The sequence below is a fragment of the Mauremys mutica genome, unplaced genomic scaffold (genome assembly GCF_020497125.1).
Source record: "Mauremys mutica isolate MM-2020 ecotype Southern unplaced genomic scaffold, ASM2049712v1 Super-Scaffold_100054, whole genome shotgun sequence".
Lineage (NCBI taxonomy): Eukaryota > Metazoa > Chordata > Testudines > Geoemydidae > Mauremys > Mauremys mutica.
Window position 1 is genome coordinate 4085335 of NW_025423258.1, and position 19560 is coordinate 4104894.

General features: G+C 53.2%; 1 protein-coding gene across 3 annotated transcripts; it reads right to left on the reverse strand.

Annotated features, from left to right (window-relative positions):
- Positions 1-1205: 1205 nt before the first annotated feature.
- LOC123358432 (myelin-oligodendrocyte glycoprotein-like) lies at positions 1206-18338 on the reverse strand. 3 transcript variants are annotated; one of them, XR_006575726.1, is made up of 7 exons: positions 18274-18338; positions 14989-15105; positions 12186-12532; positions 8045-8326; positions 2705-2737; positions 2564-2596; positions 1206-1329 (listed from the first exon to the last, which is right to left on the reverse strand). XR_006575726.1 is itself a non-coding variant. In XM_045000935.1 (5 exons), exons 2-4 carry the CDS (start codon positions 15095-15097, stop codon positions 8129-8131), a joined length of 654 nt encoding a protein of 217 aa, XP_044856870.1. In that variant the 5' UTR covers positions 15098-15105; positions 18274-18338; the 3' UTR covers positions 6386-6494; positions 8045-8128. The 3 variants fall into 3 exon arrangements, 1 of the variants encoding a protein (XP_044856870.1); XR_006575725.1 differs by lacking the exon at positions 1206-1329 and having other exon boundaries at positions 2348-2596; XM_045000935.1 differs by lacking the exons at positions 1206-1329; positions 2564-2596; positions 2705-2737 and adding an exon at positions 6386-6494.
- Positions 18339-19560: the final 1222 nt, after the last annotated feature.

Here is a 19560-nt window from a genome sequence, read left to right on the forward strand (position 1 = left end):
TGCGCCCTTGGCGAAACTTCCACCTTGCGCCCACCTTGCGGCAGCTCCCCCCCTCCGCCCTGAGGCGCCCCACTTGTGGCAGCTCCCCACCCTCTGCCCTGAGGCACTGCCCCTGCCCCAGCTCACCCCTGCTCCGTGCACCCTGAGCATGCCATGGCCGCTTCACTTCTCCCACCTCCCAGGCCTGCGGCGCCAATCAGCTTAGGCACCACAAGCCTGGGAGGCGGGAGAAGTGAAGCGGCCACGCCGTGCTCGGGGAGGAGGTGGGACAGGGGTGAGCTGGGGCGGAGAGTTCCCTTGTGTGCTTCCCCCCCCCCTTACTTGCTGCAGGCGGCCCTCCCCGTGCTCCCCTGCCCCAGCTCCTTCCGCCTAAATGCCAGTGGCGACCAGCGGGCCGAAGATCCGGCCACCATGGCCGCTGCCGAAGAAAATGGCGCCCCCCAAATGCCGGTGCCCTAGGCGACCGCTTAGGTTGCCTAAATGGTTGCACCGGCCCTGCTGACATCCCTGGACCCAGGCCATCCCTATGTTTACACCCTGGGGCAGATGCGGGCATGAGCATTTACAAAGACAAACGGACCCCAAGAGAAGACTCTGACTGGGGACCATCAGAGTTGAGCTGAAGTTAATGAAACACCCTGAGTATGAAAAGACAATAGTTTAGGATTGTATAAGAGGAGAAGAAAGCGCACAAGATATTCCCCATTATGGAAGAGAGACTCTGCTAGCAGGAGTGTCTCATGAAAGGTGGATCCAGACTCTTTGGATTGGATAAGTGCTGTTTGGATCGACCACTGAGTGAAACATACCTTGTTGGACAGGAAAGTACTTTAAGACGTACAGGGTATAAGAGTGCATTTTATATTTTGCTTTTACCTGTCACCTTATGTTTGAAAATCATAAGAGGGGGAAGGATAGCTCAGGGGTTTGCACATCCTGCTAAATCCACAACTGTGAGTTCAATCCATAAGAGGGCCATTTAGGGATCTGGGGCAAAAAATCTGTTAGGGACAGTACTTGGTCCTGCTGGGAAGGCAGGGGAATAAACTCACTGACCTTTCAACATCCTTCCAGTTTTATGAGAGAGGTATATCTCCATATTATAATCCTTTTGCTTGCTTTTATTTGAATCTTTATCTGAAGATCTGTAAAATAAACGTGTTTGGTTTTACTCTAAGTGCCTTGTGTTAACAAGTGTTGAACTGAGGTGAAGCCAGTGAACTGGGGTGCCCTGCTTCCACGGAGGCAGTGGACTGGTGCATTGCAGGTGTCCAGAAGACAAGGGACTGGCAATTCAGTGTATCAAATTGGGGTGTGTAAGTTGCTAGTCTGCAGAGAGAGAGAGAGAGAGAGAGAGAGTGGGGCTTGCGGAGCCCAGAGCGGAGTGCCGGTGTTGCCAGAAGCTGTGGGAGCGTTTCCTCTGGTGGGCACAGACAAGGCTCCCACTGTAAGCAGGTGGTCATCATTGACCCCAGACACCTTGGGTAACCCCAAAGGTGTGTCAAGGCTCCCTATACACTGAATGGCAAGAGATGGCCCATTCGAATGGGATCCACAAAAGCCAGCACACAAGGTAGGCAGCTGCCAAAGACAGCCAATGGGAGATGCCAATAACGGGGGCATTTGCCTTTCTCAGGGGTTTGGTGCCTTGGGCTGGAGGGAGAAGCCCTCACTGCTGGTGACCCAAAGCTGGGAACCCCTCTCCTGCAGTCAGGTGGCTTAGGTGCCTACGTTGTTCCATGCAAGACAGTATGGCACATGCCTTTAGGCTTGTCTATACTTCCAGCTAAGCGCTGACTTAGTGGGTCTGGTGATGACCTGCGAAATCGATGGCAGAGTGCTTTCCCGTCTATACTCCACCTCCGTGAGATGCAGAAGGTAAGTCAGCGGGGAGAGTATCTCCCGTCGACATAGCCTGGTGTAGACACCGCTGTAAGTTAACTGAAGTTACGTCAACTTCAGTTACAATAACTTACGTAACTGAAGTACCGTAACTTAGGTCGACTTCCCGCTGCTCAGTACTAAAGGTGTAACTCCACACAAAATGGTCAGGGGGAGAGAGGATTATAGTGATTCCCGTTTAATAGTTAATTAAGTTTAACAACTTCAGCAAAGGGGATAGGGGGAGCCCCGTGTCAGAATATCCCACTGCCTAGTGGCTAAGGCACTCATCCGAGAGGTGGCAGATCCCTGTCCAAATCCCTTCCCATCAGGCAGAGGCGGGACTTGACCCAAAGTCTCCCACAACCCTGGTGGGTCCCCTAACTGTTGGGTTAAAGATTATAAGGGAGGTTCTCCTCCACTCCCACCACTACCATATCAGGCCCCATAGGTGAGAGAGACACTCCTCCACCCATCTTCCCCTGCTTTGCGGATCATGCTGAGATTCAGGTGGGAGGTAGGTGCTCAGATGCCTAGACTGAGACAGCAGCATGCATGCCCAGAGACAGAAACTTAGACAACAGGAGAACTTTTAGAGCTCGGGTTTATGCCCTGAGTGAGTTTAGATGCCTACAGGATTAGGCGTCAGCCAAGTGGGGTTTTGTGGATCACAGACACTGACCTTTCTGTTTCGCCAGTTCAGATTGCAGTCTCTCTAGGGGGAGAAAAGGGGGAGATGTGAGATTTCACCCTGCCGTATTTATGATGGTGACTCTCCCCTCCCACCCTCGCCCCAGCTAATCTAACTGGCCCAGACACTCACCATTCTCACGCTCCATTTCAGTTAGCAGAATCCCTAGAGGGATAAAAGGGCAGAGGTGATATTTAAGTTCTACGGCCAGAAGGGACCATTGTGATCATCTGCTCTGACCTCCTGCATAACACAGGCCAGAGAACGTCCCCAAAATAATTCTGATGGCCGCTCTTACAGAAAAAACATCCAGTCTTGATTTATAAACTACCAATTATGGAAAATCCACCCCAAACAACCCTTGGTAAATTGTTCCAGTACTTAGGGCAGGTCTATACTCACCGCGCGGGTCGACGCGGAGAGTTCGACTTCTCGGAGTTCGAACTATCGCGTCTGATCTAGACGCGATAGTTCGAACTCCGGAAGCGCTGCGGTCGACTCCGGAACTCCACCACTGCAAACGGCGGTGGCGGAGTTGACTTGGGAGCCGCGGAGTTCGGTCCTGCGGCGTCTGGACGGGTGAGTAGCCCGAACTAAGGTACTTTGACTTCAGCTATGCTATTCGCGTAGCTGAAGTCGCGTACCTTAGTTCGACCCCTCCCCCCCCGTAGTGTAGACCAGGCCTCAGTTAATACAGGTGAGATTTCGCCCTGCTCTGTCTGAGATGACCCTACTCTCAGGTAATGTAGTGGGTCCAGACACTTACCCTTCTGATTCTTCATATGAGTTTGCAGGGTCTCTAGGGGGAGGTGGGAGGAAAAAGGTGAGATTTCACCTTGTTGTGTTTATGGTGCAGTTCCTGCTATTCATGTAATTTATGCAAGAGAGGCAGGCAGTCAAACAGGACCCACAGACAGATCTGTCTTGATGTTCCTTCACTCAGCATCCCTACTGCCCGGGCCCCGCTGACTAGCATGTCTAGGGATTGCTCTGCGTGTCTCCCCGAGGGGCCATCCTCACTGCCCAGACCCCGTCACACTCCTGTCAGATCTGGCTGCTGTGGGAGTGGGGTAGAGAAGGTCTCTGCTCCCCTCTGTGCCCATCCCCTGAACGGCCACAGCTCCCCCCACCTCCTGACTGTGGGGCCGGGGACAGGAAGTGAGCAAAGGTAATGGGGCATTGACCTGGGCTAGATAAGGGATGGGATCTGGTTGGCTCCATCCAAGCCCAGCTCCTGGCCTTGTGGCTGGCGCCTGCCCCCTGGTCCTAGTGATACCTGGGAAACAGCTCCCCGTAGGGCTGGGGCAGATGGTGGGTGCCTAGCTCAGAAAGGGGTGGAGGTGCCTTTGTCTAGCTGAGCCAATAAGTTATATGCAAATGAGCATCAGCCCCTAAGATCAGCTCTTTCCCACTCGAAGTTCACCCATTTGGGCTGTCAGCCCCAGGATCCAAACACAGCTGGAAATGAGAGAACCGTGTCAGGTGAGACACTTCCCTGTTAGCAGCTTCCCCCCTCCTCCATCTCTATTGTGTGAGGCATTCAGAGGGGACCAGTGTTGTTACTGGAGGCTCCTCGACTAAGCCCCACCCTTCAGCTCAGTCCACCACAAGAATTCTTGCAAAGCTGCAGAAACACTCCAGGAACTAGAGAGACAGCCTGGAATTCTGTTCTCTAACCCTAAGGCAATTATATGTCTACGGCTCCCTGGCGAGAAAAAAATCAGCTTGTTCCACGCTGTGTTCCAGTCATTTACCAGACTAGCAGGGTGGGATGAATGAGAAGAGATGCTGAGAACTGAAAAAAAAAATGACCAGGTAAGAAATTTCTCATTCTGCTGCACAGCTTCTCTCCCCATTCATCACTAATGGGAAGTATGCAATCACAGAAGGTGGGGCTGAGGGAGTATAAAACACAAATGTAATATTATTGCAGTAGAATAACTTGCAGAAATGGAATCTCCCCCCACCCCCCAGCAAAGGCTGTTTCATTTAAGGAATTATGTGGGAACCAATACAGTAACACCTTCCTATCAAAGGCAGGGGCGGCTCCAGGCCCCAGCATGCCAAGCGCGTGCTCGGGGTGGCACGCCACAGGGGGGTGCTCTGCCGGTCGCCGGGAGGGCGGCAGGCGGCTCCGGTGGACCTCCCGCAGGCGTCCCTGCAGAGGGTCCGCTGGTCCCGCGGCTTTGGTGGAGCATCCGCAGGCATGCCTGTGGGAGGTCCACCGGAGCCACGGGACCAGCGGACCCTCCGCAGGCACATCTGCAGAGGTCCACTGGAGCAGCGGAACCGGCGACCAGCAGAGCACCCCCCACAGCGTGCCGCCGTGCTTGGGGCAGCGAAATTGCTACAGTCGCCCCTGATCAAAGGATGCTTCTGCAGAAGAACAGAAACCTGCTTTGCAAATCTTCCTCTCATGATGCTCAGTCGCTTCTTGTAATACAGCTAGGGACCTTGAAGAGGGAGCCTTGATTCCTTCTGCGAATGGTTTCCCAGATGCCAAAAGGTGCAAACTTTTAAACATCTTGCTGCAGGAACTTTGAGGCTGCAAGGTCCTGGGATTTTGGATGGCATGCAATGAACTATGACTAATGGCTAAAATGAAGTGACGGGGAAACTGTTTCCAAGGAACAATGGGAGAAAAACTTCGCCTGGGCAGAAAGAGTTTTCGTCACGAAAACAGGAGTGTGGCTCTTGTACGGCTGGAGGCACTAACTCCAAAAGCTGCCTGTCTGAGGTAATGGCAGCTAGAAAAGCTAGCCACAGGCTTGTCTCATCTGGCCAGTATAAGGAATCTTAACACCTGATGATACTCAGCTGGGGAGTCCAATATGCCTGCCTACACATCCCCCAATGAGGCTGTTACCCACTTTTCTGTGGTGCTAGGACCTCTATAATCACCCTGGAAGAACACTAGTGTAGCTGAGATTACTAGAACATTGTGGTCTTTCGTATTTGTAATGTGGCAGCATCCCGAGATGAGGCCCCATTGTACTGGGCACATCACAAAGAGACAGAACATGCCGCAGAGAGCATTCTCTTCCCCCCTCACTTCTGAAATGTGACACAATGAGATCAGTGAGTGAAATTCCCAAGTTGAGTTCTGTCTGGAGACTCCCTGCAGACGTGCACCTCTCCTCCGATGCCCATGCTGTTACCTGTAGGTCTTCCAAGTCCATATGAAGATGGACTTCCTGCTTCAAGGTGCAATGGAGATTCCTTGAATGTCTATCAAGTCCAAAGGACCTTCTGAGCCAATGGAGGACTAGGAGAAAGACTTCAGCTTTTTCTTTACCCTACTGCCATTGCCTACAAGAGAATCTTTGCTCGCTGGTTATTCTGGAATTCTTGCACCTTCCTTTTGAAGCAGCTGATGCTTGCCACAGTCAGAGACAGGACCCTGGCTTGGATAGACCCCTGGTCTGATTCCATATGGTCATGCCATTGTTTCTGGCCAGACACCACTGACAGAGCTAATGACGTGAACTAAATGCATGTGCACGCTGAGACTTTGGCCATGTGGAATCAGACCAGCGTGGCTTCAGCATGCTGCTTGTACTTACCTTTCCGCTAGGGCCATACAAAGGTGTTCCAGGAACGCTGCCTAATTTTGCATTGGACCCAGTGTGTGGTTCCATGTCATCAGAAAGAAGTCCTGGAGACACATTTTCAGAAATCCCACTTGGGATGACACTGATGCATGCACCAGCAATCCTCGCAGCTGGAGATAATTGGCTGTGGATGATGACTGCCCAGGAATGGCTGATGCAAATCTTTCCCTAGCGCACTGCAGTCTCCCTTCTTGTTCCTTTATCTTTTGCTCTGCGTTGTGTCCAGATGCAGTAGAGGGCCAGGGCAATCACAAGAGCCAGGATCACTACCAGAGCCACCACCCAGGGAGAGACCCGTGGAAAAAAGAGATCTGCAGGAGAAATACTGATTTAGGAACAAACACATGTAGAATGAAGACAGGACATTGAGAAAATGGTGACACTGACTGGTTAAAAGAATCTCACAGGGAAACACAACGTGAAATGTGGCTTCTTTGAGTTTTATTATTAAGCCAATGAAATTCCGAGTGCTAATCTGGTTACCAAACATGGTTAATTAATAAGAATGGGGATATTAGTGGTAGGCACGGGGCATGGCAGAGCTCCACTACACCCATCTGCCACTAGTGTAACTTAGAGCAGCCCCTAGGCTTCTCTACCGGATGTCAGGGCTGCAACCAGTGCAGACTGGCCTCGAGATCAGAATGCTGTAACCAGTTACTGATGCTCCACATTCTCCTGTGCTCAGGGAAGCTCAACCACACAGGGATTTTAATAACAACAAAGCCTGAGTCTGAGGGCAGGTTTACATTGCAGTGTAGACATACAGTGTGTTCCTTGCTCACTGGGGGCAGGAGTTTCCTACAGAATCTAGAATCACTAGGGGGTGATTAATATAATATTCCGCAACAGTGGCTATGCAAATTCCCCAGTCCTTGAAGCTTGACCTTCTGGGGAATAGGAGGAGGGACGGGTTTTATCTGTTTCCAGGAAGTTGCGGGGACAAAGTGAGACTTTTGGAATAAAAGGCAGTTAAACCAGACTCAAAGGTCAGGGCTTTCTTCCTGGGTGAGCAAAAGGACAGCACCTTCTTTACACTGGTGCTGGAGCCTGAGCAGACCTGCTGGGGGAATCACAGTGAGGGGACTGTAAATCAAAGCCCCACAGGCTGGAAGGAGAGAGATGCAGGTATCTTTCTACGAGAGATGACAGCTGGGAGCTGGAAACCTTAACTGGATGCCCTCAAGGAAGACCAGGAAGGGAGTCAAAGGTGACTCTGTGAAACTGATGCACTGGGCATGCCACAGGGAAATGTTACAGCCCTTTGAGATGGAAGATGAATAGTGCTTTACAAATGCAAAATTATTATTACAGTGACAAAATATTGGTTCTATAATAATTGTTATTAGCTAGGAAATAGTACAAAAAGCCTGAACTGTTTTTCTAAAATGTTAAGCTGGATTTAGGTCACATTTTGTATTTACACGTTATAGGCTTGATTGTTTATGCCTAGCAAATCTCCCTATCAATTTCATTGTACAATGAATGTAGGATCAGGCTCACAAAATGAAACAAAAAACGCCGTATGTGCACAGGGGAGGTCCAGGTTATGTTGCCTGTGGAGTTCTGCATTTCCTGACTTTTGTGCAATTCAATACAAGTTACAGTTTGAACCCTCAGTTCTAACTCTTTAAGGCAATGGGAGTTTTGCCAGGGTCTGAACTGCAGTAGGGGATCCATAGTGCAGCCATTTTACATGTCAGTCTGAATAGCCCACAAACGTTATATAGAACTATTTTGAGTCACCAGGTATATCCAGAGAGAGTTGAGGATGCTCAAGACCTCACTACTAGGAGACACTCTAGTAAGTGCTCCCCACTAACATCTGCAGTGTCTCAGTCTGTCCATGTGCGGCACTGACCTGCTATGTAAATTGCTGACTCTCTCTCCTGGTTGACACGCGGGTTCCTAACACAGCAGGACCCTTTCTGGTTGGACTCTTCTGTTATAACAATGGCAATCTCTGTTTGAAACAGGCCACCGGCTGCTTGGGATATGTTTTCAGAGGCTGATGGTAAGAACTGTCCCTGAAGATCTCTCCACTGAGCCTCGGACTGTGGGTACCATCTGGATGAACGACACACCACCTTGATCCCTCCGTCCTGATGTCCCTCCACAGAGATGTCAGGGCCAGAGCCCAAGCCTAGAGGGGAATGCAATGAACTGATGTTAATTCTACAATATTGTGTTATGAGCCAAATGTTTCATGACAGTATCTTCAAGAACACCCCTTTGGGAAGGGGGGGAGGCATGGATTCTCGTAAACTAGGAATTTCTGGGACACTTGGAAGATGTGAACAGCACTGACCGAGGTAAGGAGGAGATGATGTAGGACAGGGGTGGCCAACCTGTGGCTCCAGAGCCCCGTGTGGCTCTTCAGAAGTTAATATGCGGCTCCTTATATAGGCACCGACACCGGGGCTGGAGCTCCAGGCGCCAACTTTCCAATGTGCCGGGGGTGCTCACTGCTCAGCCCTGGCTCTGCCACAGGCCCTGCCTCCACTCCACCCCTCCCTTGAGCCTGCCATGCCCTCACTCCTCCCCCTCCCTCCCAGAACCTCCTGCACGCCATGAAACAGCTGATCGGGAGGTGTGTGTGGGGGGGTGCTGATTAGTGTGGCTTCCCATGGGTGGGAGGCGCTGGGAGCAGGGGGTGGGAGCTGATGGGGGGCTGCTGACGTATTACTGTGATTCTTTGGCAATGTACATTGGTAAACTCTGGCTCCTTCTCAGGCTCAGGTTGGGCACCCCATATGTGTGGTATTGTTCTATCCACTCTCAAGGCCTGATCCAGAGCGTAACGCCTCACATTAACAATCTGGGCTTTGGATTAGGCCTGGAAGAGCTCTGTAGTGTCAGACTAGGTTGGTTATAGAGACCATTTCTTTTTGCTTTAATATGATCGATGCTCTGCATTCTCAATCCATCTTGTGTTAATGAGAGTATTTGAGTCTCAGGGCGAGTCTACTCACAGGCTGGCACCAGCAAAACGAAACCAACTTCAACTCACATCTTTGGTTCTTTCAGTGCAAGTCAGTGTGTAACGCTCTTATTTTGTGTCTCATTTTTATTTCATTTAAATCAGTTGTGAAATGGGACACTGTTAATCTGAAACGACACACACGTAGACTCGCACTGACATCACAAAGGTGTGGATTCAAATTGATGGGCCGAGTTTGTGAATGCTGTTGGAGAAAAACTCAGTTCTCACTCTCTGGTTGGGTGCAGCAAAGTCAGATACTTTATTTCTTGAGCAATTGCATAGAGGGAGGGAGTGCGCTAGGATCCAGGGTTTCCCCCTCCTAGGCAGGTCTCTCCACAGGTAAACAGTTCCAGCATTTATACCTTTTGTTACAGACAATAAGAAGCACCAGCTGCATTTTGTTTATACATAGGTCATCCTGATAACATATTTTTCTCACTTATTTTGACTCTAATCTTATTTACACAAGGTCACAACAACTTCTCACACAGTTCCTTCCCACTCGCCTCACACAATCCTCGCTTCTAAAAATCTCGCGTTATTAGGGTCACAGTTAGCCTGACTCTTGCTAACAGAGACTGTCATGCATTAAGATCCCCTACAAATCCCTGTCAGTTCTTGTTCTACTTCCACAATGCCTTACACTCAACTCAGGGCTTAGCTACACTTACTGTTTGCAGCGCTGGTAGTTTGCAGCGCTGGTCATCCAGCTGTGTAGGAGCAGCGCTGGTGTGTGGCCACACTCACAGCTACCAGCGCTGGTGTGTGGCCACATTTGCAGCATTAGCAGCGCTGTTGGGAGTGCTGCATTATGGGCAGCTATCCCAGCATTCAAGTGGCAACAACGTGCTTTTCAAAAGAGGGGGGTGGAGGGTGGTGTACTGTGACAGGGAGCGGGGAAGAGAGAGAGAGTGGATTTTTGGAGCCAACACTGTGTGTTAGTTTCCTGGATTGAAAAATCACAAAATGTTCGCGAGCCCTTAGTCTTAACTCTTAATTGCAAACAGGCTGCCTCCAACACAGACTCCCCGCTGTTTCACTCACTCCCTGTGGTGTACTGTGACAGGGAGCGGGGAAGAGAGAGAGAGTGGATTTTTGGAGCCAACACTTTAGCTTCCTGGATTGAAAAATCACAAAATGTTCACGAACCCTTAGTCTTAATTGCAAACAGCCTGCATCCAACGCTGTTTCTCTGTCAAGCAAACATTCACTCCCTGCCTCTCATTTGATTGTTCACAGCCAGGTACAGATAGCTCCTGTTTGCTGTGATCAGTGTTTGTTTTTTAGATAAGCAGTTCAACGGAGCTCCGATCGGAGTTCACAACAAAACAAAGAGAGGCTGCATAACAAAACAAAGAGTAATTTAGTTAAAAGCTTTCTGGGATATCTCCTTATTCCCTGGAGGCCAATACAAGCGCTGGTGTGTGTCCACACTTGATGAGCAGCGCTGGATCACCAGCGCTGCAATCGCTACACCCCAACCTGGCCAGGTGTACAGCCAGCGCTGCAGCCAGGGAGTTGCAGCACTGGATGTGCCTTGCATGTGTGGACGGTTACTAATTGCAGCGCTGGAAAGCCTCTACCAGCGCTGCAACTTGCAAGTGTAGCCAAGCCCTCAGTGGCATCTCTCTGTTATTCTGTCTGTGTTTGTAATGTGACACCTTTTGAACGCTGTACCTAGTCGATTCCGAAAGTGCAGGGACTGTTCTAGGTCTCACTGGGCACTTGACTTAGGGGAAAATTGGAAAACCAAATAGGGGACAAATTAAGCCTCTGCCAACTGATTAGCCCAACCACAACTTCAAGCCCCTTTGCAAGTGTCCAGAGATCAAACTTCCAGCATAACTAGTGTGTGACACACTTTGTATCTTGTGTAGGCTGAGTGCATCGCACGCATGAGGGGCTCCTTGCGTACCTCCATACCCCCCCAAGTCACTGTCCCATCCCCCTCTACTTCAGGGACTCCCTGCAACTCTCCCCAATCTCCCCCATACCAGGGGTTCTGTGTGCACACCCCCATTCCCACTTCCCCCAATGCTGTCCCTTTCCCCCATGCCAGTGGCTCTGTTTACTGTCCTATTTCCATGTCCTCCACACTGGGGTCCCCATCCTTTCCATCATGCCATGGTTTCTGGGTGTCTCTTCTCCCCCATAGATTGGAAGGGTAGGGTGGATGGCTGGTGCCCTCTCTCCCCTGACTGGAGCAGGTATTGAGGAGGCAGGACACTGGGAAGGAGGAAGGAAGGAATGACCTCTCCACCCCCTCTGGCTGTCCCTGCTGGCTGAGTATCCACCCCATGGAGGGAGAACAATTATTTCTCTTCTAACACTGGAGGTGTCAACATGATAAACTCTGTTGGCAGAGTGAGTAGGGCTGTTATGCTTCAAGGTGTTAATGGTGCCATCAACAGATAGCAGCTCCATATGGCCCCCATTTCCCCCCATTTTTGTTTTCTGATTGTCCCCAAGATCAACAGGATTCTGGCCTTTGATGCTGAGAAAATTCCCTAAAATGTTGGAATTGATCAGAAGTGGCATTCAGTCCCTTTGGCCCCACTGCCTCTCATTGATTGCTGTTCTGTCATATGTGCAGATCCTTCATTTTCTCTAAGGACCAGGGATAAGCTGCTACATAACCCAGGAGGCTGATAGTGTGAGCAGGGGTAAGGGAATCAGTTTTCCTTTTAACAATGCTATAAACAGGCTTGGTGCAGCAGGTGCATATAAGAGGAATCATGTGGAGTAGTTGTGAACCACCTAATTGACATGCATGAAGGCTGAACTCTTCCATAACCTTCACTTGCAAAGCAAAGTTTAGAAGCAGCCTCAGCGTACAGAGCATTCCAGCAAGCCCTTCAATGTGTCCTGAGAGCAGACACTGACTCTACTGGGAAATTATGGGAAGTCAAAAGAGAATTCAAAGAATTGGCCGGCAGAGAAACCACAAGCACCGTCTCCCAAGAGTTCTCTATTTATTATCCTTTCTGAAGTAAAAACAGCAGTGAAACAAGTTACTAACCTTCCACCTACAGGAGCACTGAGGCGCCTTGAAAAAAGGTAAGTGATTGAAATAAACAAGCGTCAGACCTTCGTCAGAAGGTCGGATATCACGTATTCTCAGGGAAACACTTCCACTGGTGATGTCATCTTTCAGCAGCTCTGTTCTTCCTTGATAGTCCAACATCTGATTTTCATACTGATCCTGCCCATTTTGGTACAGGTGCACAACTGCAGAGTCCTGGGATCGGACCCATCTCACCTCCATGCTCTGAGCGCTCATCCTGGGGGAGAGGTGGCAGGGCAGGACGGCCTCCCCACTGACAGATGCTGTGATTGGACGATCAGGTCCAGTCACTGTGAACTGTGCTGTGAAATGTGTCAGGGATAAAAAGTCAATTAAATCAAAGAGGAGCTGAGTGGTGTGTTAATTCAGTAGTAAGACCCCAGTAAGAGAGAGCATCGTGTATTAGAATGCATGACATGTACCCACGCAGTGCCCTACACACGTGTACGATGGCAGAGCTCATGTGAATTTTATGCATTACTTGTATGATCTCTGACTATGGCTCAACACTTCTCATGGACACCGTGGGGATAATGGTATGGGGGGCCTGATTCTCTGATACGCCAAGGCCTTTTCATGCTGCTGCAGCACAGGAACCGTCCCAGCTGCTGTAGAGATGGTGTAAGCGCTTGCAAAGTGTAAAGATATGAAAACAGATCATCACCACCACACAGGTGGTCACTTTAATGGGGGGGTCTCTGTGTACAGACTCAACATCGACCTGTAGTGCTGCTCCCTGTGTTCTGTGTATTCGAAGCTGCCAGAAACCAGCCAGAGCAATAGGCTGGATGAGTATCTAGGCCTGAGAAGACTGAGTAGAGGCAGCAACAGTGGTGAGCTGGAGCCGGTTCGCAAGAACAGGCTGCTAAATTTAGAAGCCGGCGTAGAACCAGTTCTTAAAGGGGCGGGCGGGCGGCCAAACTCTGGTCTGCAGGCCACATCCGGCCTGTCTGGGCCGCTTGAGCTCCCAGCTAGGGAGGCTGAGGCTCGCCTGGCCCCTCCCCCGCACAGAGCCACGGGAGTCCTGGGGAAGCGGCGAGGGGGGGCTCCAGCAGCTATTTAAAGGACCGAGGCGGTAGAGGCAGCTGGAGCCCTGGCCCTTTAAATAACCCCTGGAGCCCCCTGCTACCCCAGGGCTCAGGGGCTATCTAAAGGGCCCGGGGCTCCCCTGCTTCGACCACCCCGGCCCTGTAAACAGCCGCAGGAGCCCTGGGGAAGCGGTGGGACTCCAGCGGCTATTTAAAGGGCCGGGGCGGTAGAAGTAGTGGGAGCCCCCAGAGCCCCGCAGCCCTACCCCAGGGCTCCAGCAGTGGGGCTCTGGTGGCAATTTAAAGGGCCTGGAGCTCTAGCCCCTGCTGGGAGCCCCAAGCCCTTTAAATTGCCCCCTGGGGAAGCCGAGCCACCCTGGTGCGGTGCACCGGCTCTCGCCGGTACGCCGTACTGGTGCACACTGGCTTGCTTTCACCTCTGGGTAAGGGGGTGGGGCTGCAAGCTCCAGCGGCTGTGCGGCATCCATACACAGCAGCATGGTAAGGGGGCCGGCTGGGGCTGGGAGGAGGGGTTGGATAAGGGGTAGGGAGCGGTTGGAGGGGGCGGAGGTTATGGGGGGAGTCAGGGGATGTGGAACAGGGGAGTTGGGTAGGTGTGGGAGCCCCGGGGGTCTGTCAGGGTGGTGGTGGCTGAGGTTGAGGCAGTCAGGAGACAGGGAGTGGGGCGAGTTGGGTAGGGGTCCAGGGGGCAGTTAGGGTGGGGGGGTCTCGGGAGGAGGTGGTCAGGGGACAAGGAGGGGTGGTTGATGGGTTGCGGGTTCTGAGGGGGGCAGTCGGGGGCAAGACGTGGGTTGGGGTCAGATGGGTGGGTGGCAGGGGGAGACAGGCACGTGGGGCTTGCACTCACCATGTGGTTCCCTACCAGGTCTTCGGCAGCACTTCGGCGGCGGGTCCTTCACTCGCTGCGGGTGAAGGACCTGCTGCCGAAAACCCAGAGCGAGTGAAGACCCCTCTGCCGCCAAACCACCGAGGACCCGGTAGGGAACATGGTAAGGGGGCCGGCTGGGGCTGGGAGGAGGGGTTGGATAAGGGGTAGGGAGCGGTTGGAGGGGGCGGAGGTTATGGGGGGAGTCAGGGGATGTGGAACAGGGGAGTTGGGTAGGTGTGGGAGCCCCGGGGGTCTGTCAGGGTGGTGGTGGCTGAGGTTGAGGCAGTCAGGAGACAGGGAGTGGGGCGAGTTGGGTAGGGGTCCTGGGGGCAGTTAGGGTGGGGGGGTCTCGGGAGGAGGTGGTCAGGGGACAAGGAGGGGTGGTTGATAGGTTGCGGGTTCTGAGGGGGGCAGTCGGGGGCAAGACGTGGGTTGGGGTCAGATGGGTGGGTGGCAGGGGGAGACAGGCACGTGGGGCTTGCACTCACCACGTGGTTCCCTACCAGGTCTTCGGCAGCACTTCGGCGGCGGGTCCTTCACTTGCTGCGGGTGAAGGACCTGCTGCCGAAAACCCAGAGCGAGTGAAGACCCCTCTGCCGCCAAACCACCGAGGACCCGGTAGGGAACTGGTTCTTAGGATTTTGGGAGCTCATCACTGGGTAGCAACCATGGTTATTAGGGACCCAGCTGTGCTCTGCCGTGTCTCCATTTGTGTAAAGAGCATGAGACACCAGGCGGGGTGAGCAGACATGGTTTGCAAGACAAGGCAGTGGTGCGAGATGGATGTTAATAACCAGCAATAGACCAGCAGCAAACCCAGCGAGGAGGCCGGAGCTCCTACCTGACACCAGCCTCTGCACCTGTAGAGCGAGGCAGAGAGCGACGTAGCTGGGCAGAGCGGAGCTCACTGTGGAGCCGGGGGAGAAGGAGGGAACCTTCCCCATCATCATAGCTGGGTCTGGGGAACAGGAGAAATAACAAACCAGATGGCGGGTGAGTGTGATGCAGTGACAGTGCCATGGAGCTGCAGGGAGGAGGGAACAGGCCTCACTGCTGCCTAACATACAGCCAAAGGGAAGGGATTTTCCCTACAGTCCTCGTCTGGCCCGGCTCTGAGCTAAAACCCCCGAGCTGCTGTCTGGTCTGTTTAGATTGTACGAAGCTCTCCAGGGCAGAGATGGTCTCTCACTATTGGTGTGTCCAGGGCCCAGTACAATGGGGCCCCCATCTTGGTTTGGGCATTTAGGTGTTACCGTAATCCCAGTGAATGAATAAATAAGAAGGGAGGTATTAAGGAAAACAAGCCAGTGCAGGCAAAGCTCTTGAGCTTAGGCCACTTATTGCTTTGGGGAAAGCAGCTCCATCTCCCAGCAACATCTGTCCCAGGTGAGGGTATTCTGGGGATCTCGCTACCTCGGGGCAGTGGGGGGCATTCCAGTGAATAACATCACCCTTTGGCTTTCTGAACAAGCTCCTTCTCTGCGTCCTGGTCACACACATCAATGTAACATCAGCTAGAGCAGGGGTCGGCAACCTTTGGCTTGCGGCCCGTCAGAGTAATCCGCTAGCGGGCCACGAGACAGTTTGTTTACATTGACCATCCGCAGGCATGGCCACCTGCAGCTCCCAATGGCCGCGGTTCACCATTCCTGGCCAATGGGAGCTGCGGGAAGCGGTGGCCAGCACACCAGGGGTCAGGCAGTTCCTTAGTGTATGTGCTTTGAGAACGCCTGGTGGAAAGGACCATCTGTCACAAAGGTGAGCTCACCTGCGTGGTAAAATATATGGGATCACCCAAGAGGACTGTCTGTGACTCCATGTTAATGCTGGTACAGTGCCTGAAGCGTTTACAATGGATACTTGGTTGGTGAAATCTCCATACAGACCTCACACCCAATTTGGGGTTTGTTCCCTGCTTCTTACCAGTCTGCCTGAGGCTGGTGCTCGTGCTCTCGAGTCACTGAAGACAGCGTTACAGAGAGAGGGGCTGTGACTTCCCCACGGTCACTGAACAGGTGTGTGACAGAGCCAGGAACAGACCCTGTTAGCTCCAGAGCCCCGTCACCCGCAGCTTGGAAAGGCCCCCAGAGCACACTGTATTAGGCTGCAGGAAGAGGTGTGCAGGGACTGCAGCTGAGCTGCCCTGCCAAGACAGCCTGTGCATCCATGGACAAACCACCTCGCTGGGGGGTGTCCCCTGGGTCAGGAGCAGCCAGTGTCCAGCCCTGTGGGGCTGCGCTCCTGGCTCATACCTCCAGCACTCACTGCTGCCCCTCCCTTCCCAGCTGCACTGTTCAGCCAGCCCCAGGCCTCTGTGAGGTCACTTCCCCCCACCCCCACCTCAAACCTTCAAACTGGGACATGGTGCACCAGTACAAATCATAGTGCACTAGTGTAAATTCTGTCTATACTAAGGGTTTGCACCAGTGCCTAAAACACCAGGGTGGCAGAGACCTTCAGTGCCCAAAACAGCAGTACGGTGGCACTAGAACCTATTTCTAGCTCGGTCACAGACAGCCTGGGTGACCTTGGACACGTCAATGTTTCTTCTCCCAACTTTAGTCTCTTTCCCCAGCTGCCCACTCACCGGGGTCTCCTCTCTCTGCAGAGCTGCTCACCACTACAGTCTGTGTGGGTGTCCCCAGAGCTAAGGCAGTTCAGCTCTGGAATAGTCTTACAAGGGGGCTGGGGAGTCTCTTTCCCTGGAAGTTTTTAAGAACAAATAGGACAAAGCTCTGCCAGAGACAATCTACATATACTTGGTCCTGCCTCGGCAGAGACAGCTGGACTTGATGACATCTTGAGGTTCTGTCCAGCACTACATTTCTAGGATGCCATGCGATATATACGTACAAAACACAACATCCAGAGTAAAACCCACCACAACATAATGTCAGGAAACTCAGAAAAAAAAAAAAAAGAAAAAAGAAACAACAAAAGCCACAGCATAAAATGACAATACAGAGGAAAAGAAAACACGATGCAAACTAACACACCCTAGGACAATATTACACAACGAAAAAAAAAGAGCTCATCTCAAACCAGCACAACACAGGCACCAAACATGCTGAGGCAAAACAATTCACCATAAAACTGCTACACAACATGGTGCGATCACAGTTCCAAATGGCACCATGCAAAACAGCTCAGCGTAGAACAGGACACAGCACAAAAGAGAATTATTTCAGTGTAGGCCTGGAAGGGATCTTGAGAGGGCGTCTCCTCCAGCCGCCTGTGCTGAGGCAGGACCAAGTATCCCTAGACATTCCCAGACTGGTGCATCTCTAACCAGGTCTTAAAAACCTCCAGTGAAGGAAATTCCGCAGCCTCCCTTGGAAGCCAATGCAAGGCAAACACAGACCAAAACAACCCTGCACACACACACACGCTGGGCTTGGGGTTAAGGGGAGAGGCAAGAATTCAAACAATCTGGGTTCAGTTCCCAGTTTTGCCCCAAATTCTCCATGCAAACTTGTTAGACACCGGCGGCTGGCCCGTGCCCGCTGACTTGGGCTCACACGGCTCAGGCTGTGGGGCAGTTTAATTGTGGTGTCCATTTTCTGGCTGGGGCTGCAGCCCAAGGTCTGGCACCCTCCCACCTCACAGGGTTCTACAGCCTGGCTCCAGCCCGAGCCCAGACACCTACACTGCAATTAAACAGCCCCTTCGCCTGAGCCCTGTGAGCCTGAGTCACCTGGCATGGGCCAGGTGGGGGTTTTTAATGGCAGGGTAAAGATACCCTTGGTGTCTGTTCAACACCTGTTACAATGGGGACCCTGATCTTGGTCAGTGTGCAGAGTCCTGACCAACAGGGGAGCCTGAGCTCAGTTGGGGGCTCTGCAACTCCAGGCATTACAGGATCCCGGATTTTGTTTGGGGTCCCTGCAGTATCTGGCAAAATGTGGGGCCAGGATCTCTGTCAGGTTCTGTGCAGTGCCCAGTACAGTGGTGGGGTGTGATCTTCATTAGGGTCAGTGCAATGCCAGACTCAGCAGGATCTCTGAAGTGCCCAGCACAATGGAGGCAGCGGTTTGGGCCGCAGTCATGTGCTGCCTGGCACAAGGGGGGCCGTGATCTCGGTCCAGGTCTCAGTTTTACCTGGCACAACAGTGGGGTCTGATCTCACCTGGGGTCTCTTCGGTGCCTGGCAGAACAGGGCCCAGATCTCAGTTGGGGTCTCTGCAGCATCTGGCAGAACAGGGCCACACTCAGTACGATAAGAGCCCCAATCTCAGTCACACACCTGGAGAGAAAAGGGGGAAGATTTTTGAGAATTTGATATCAGTATTTCAGAACTGAGGAGAAAATGGGGCACAAACTAAATATTTGCCAATATAAGGGACAAGCATCATGTGGGGAGATTTTATGTCACCATTCAAGAGAAAAGATGGGAAATTGGAGGGGATTATACAAGGATATTGAATCAACAGAATGGGGTGGATTCTTCTTGCCCCACACTCACATGGCCGGCAGGGAGCCCTGGGTGATGTCTTTTCACAGGGGAAAGGAGTGGGGCTGGAGTGAGAAAGTCACTATCAGTGGGGAGGGGCTGGCAGTGGGGTCTGGGAATGTGACTAGCAAGTGGTGGTGGGGGGGGGGGAGTAGCTGGGACTGGGAAACGTGGGGCTAGGCAGTCTGGGGCGGGGTGGGGCCCTTGATCCTCCCTCCCCTTCCTGGCCCTTCCCAGGCCCCGTTGCCAGCAGAGAGTGGCCCCCCCAGCGCAGCCCAGAGGTGTCCCTGTCTCAGGGCCAGGGGCGGCTCTAGGCACCAGCAAAACAAGCTGGTGCCTAGGGCGGCAAAATGTAGGGGGCGTTCCCTGCCGCCGGGGGGGGGCGGCAGGCTGGGCCGGCGGACCTGCCGCAGTTATGCCTGCGGGAGGTCCACCGAAGCCCCGGGAGGACCGGACCTGCCGCAGGCATGACTGCGGAGGGGGCGCTCGTCCCGCGGCTCGGCTGGACCTCCCGCAGGCATAACTGCGGCAGCTCAAACGGAGCCGCCGGACCCGCGAACCGTCCGCAGCCGCGGGAGGTCCAGCCGAGCCACGCGGGACCAGCGGTCCCTCTGCAGTCATGCCCGCGGGAGGTCCGCTGCTCCCGCGGCTCCGGGGCGCCTCCCGTGCATGACTGCTTGGGGCGGCCAAAAACGTAGAGCCGCCCCTGCTCAGGGCCCCCCCAGCCTCTGCCCCTTTCCCCTCCGGTCCCTTCCCGGCCTCGCTGCGGGCAGAGCCCGGCCCCGCCTCCCCCCCACAGGCCCCCGCGTCTCGGGCCCCGCGAGCTGCTCCCGGGGTCTCGGGCTCTGGCGCGAGGGGGACGCGCCCCGGCCGCGGGCAGGGACCGGCACATAGGAGGGGGCGGGGCTGGGGGCTCCGGGCGGGACCGCTGCTCCGGGGGCGGGGCGGGGTCTCTGCGAGGGG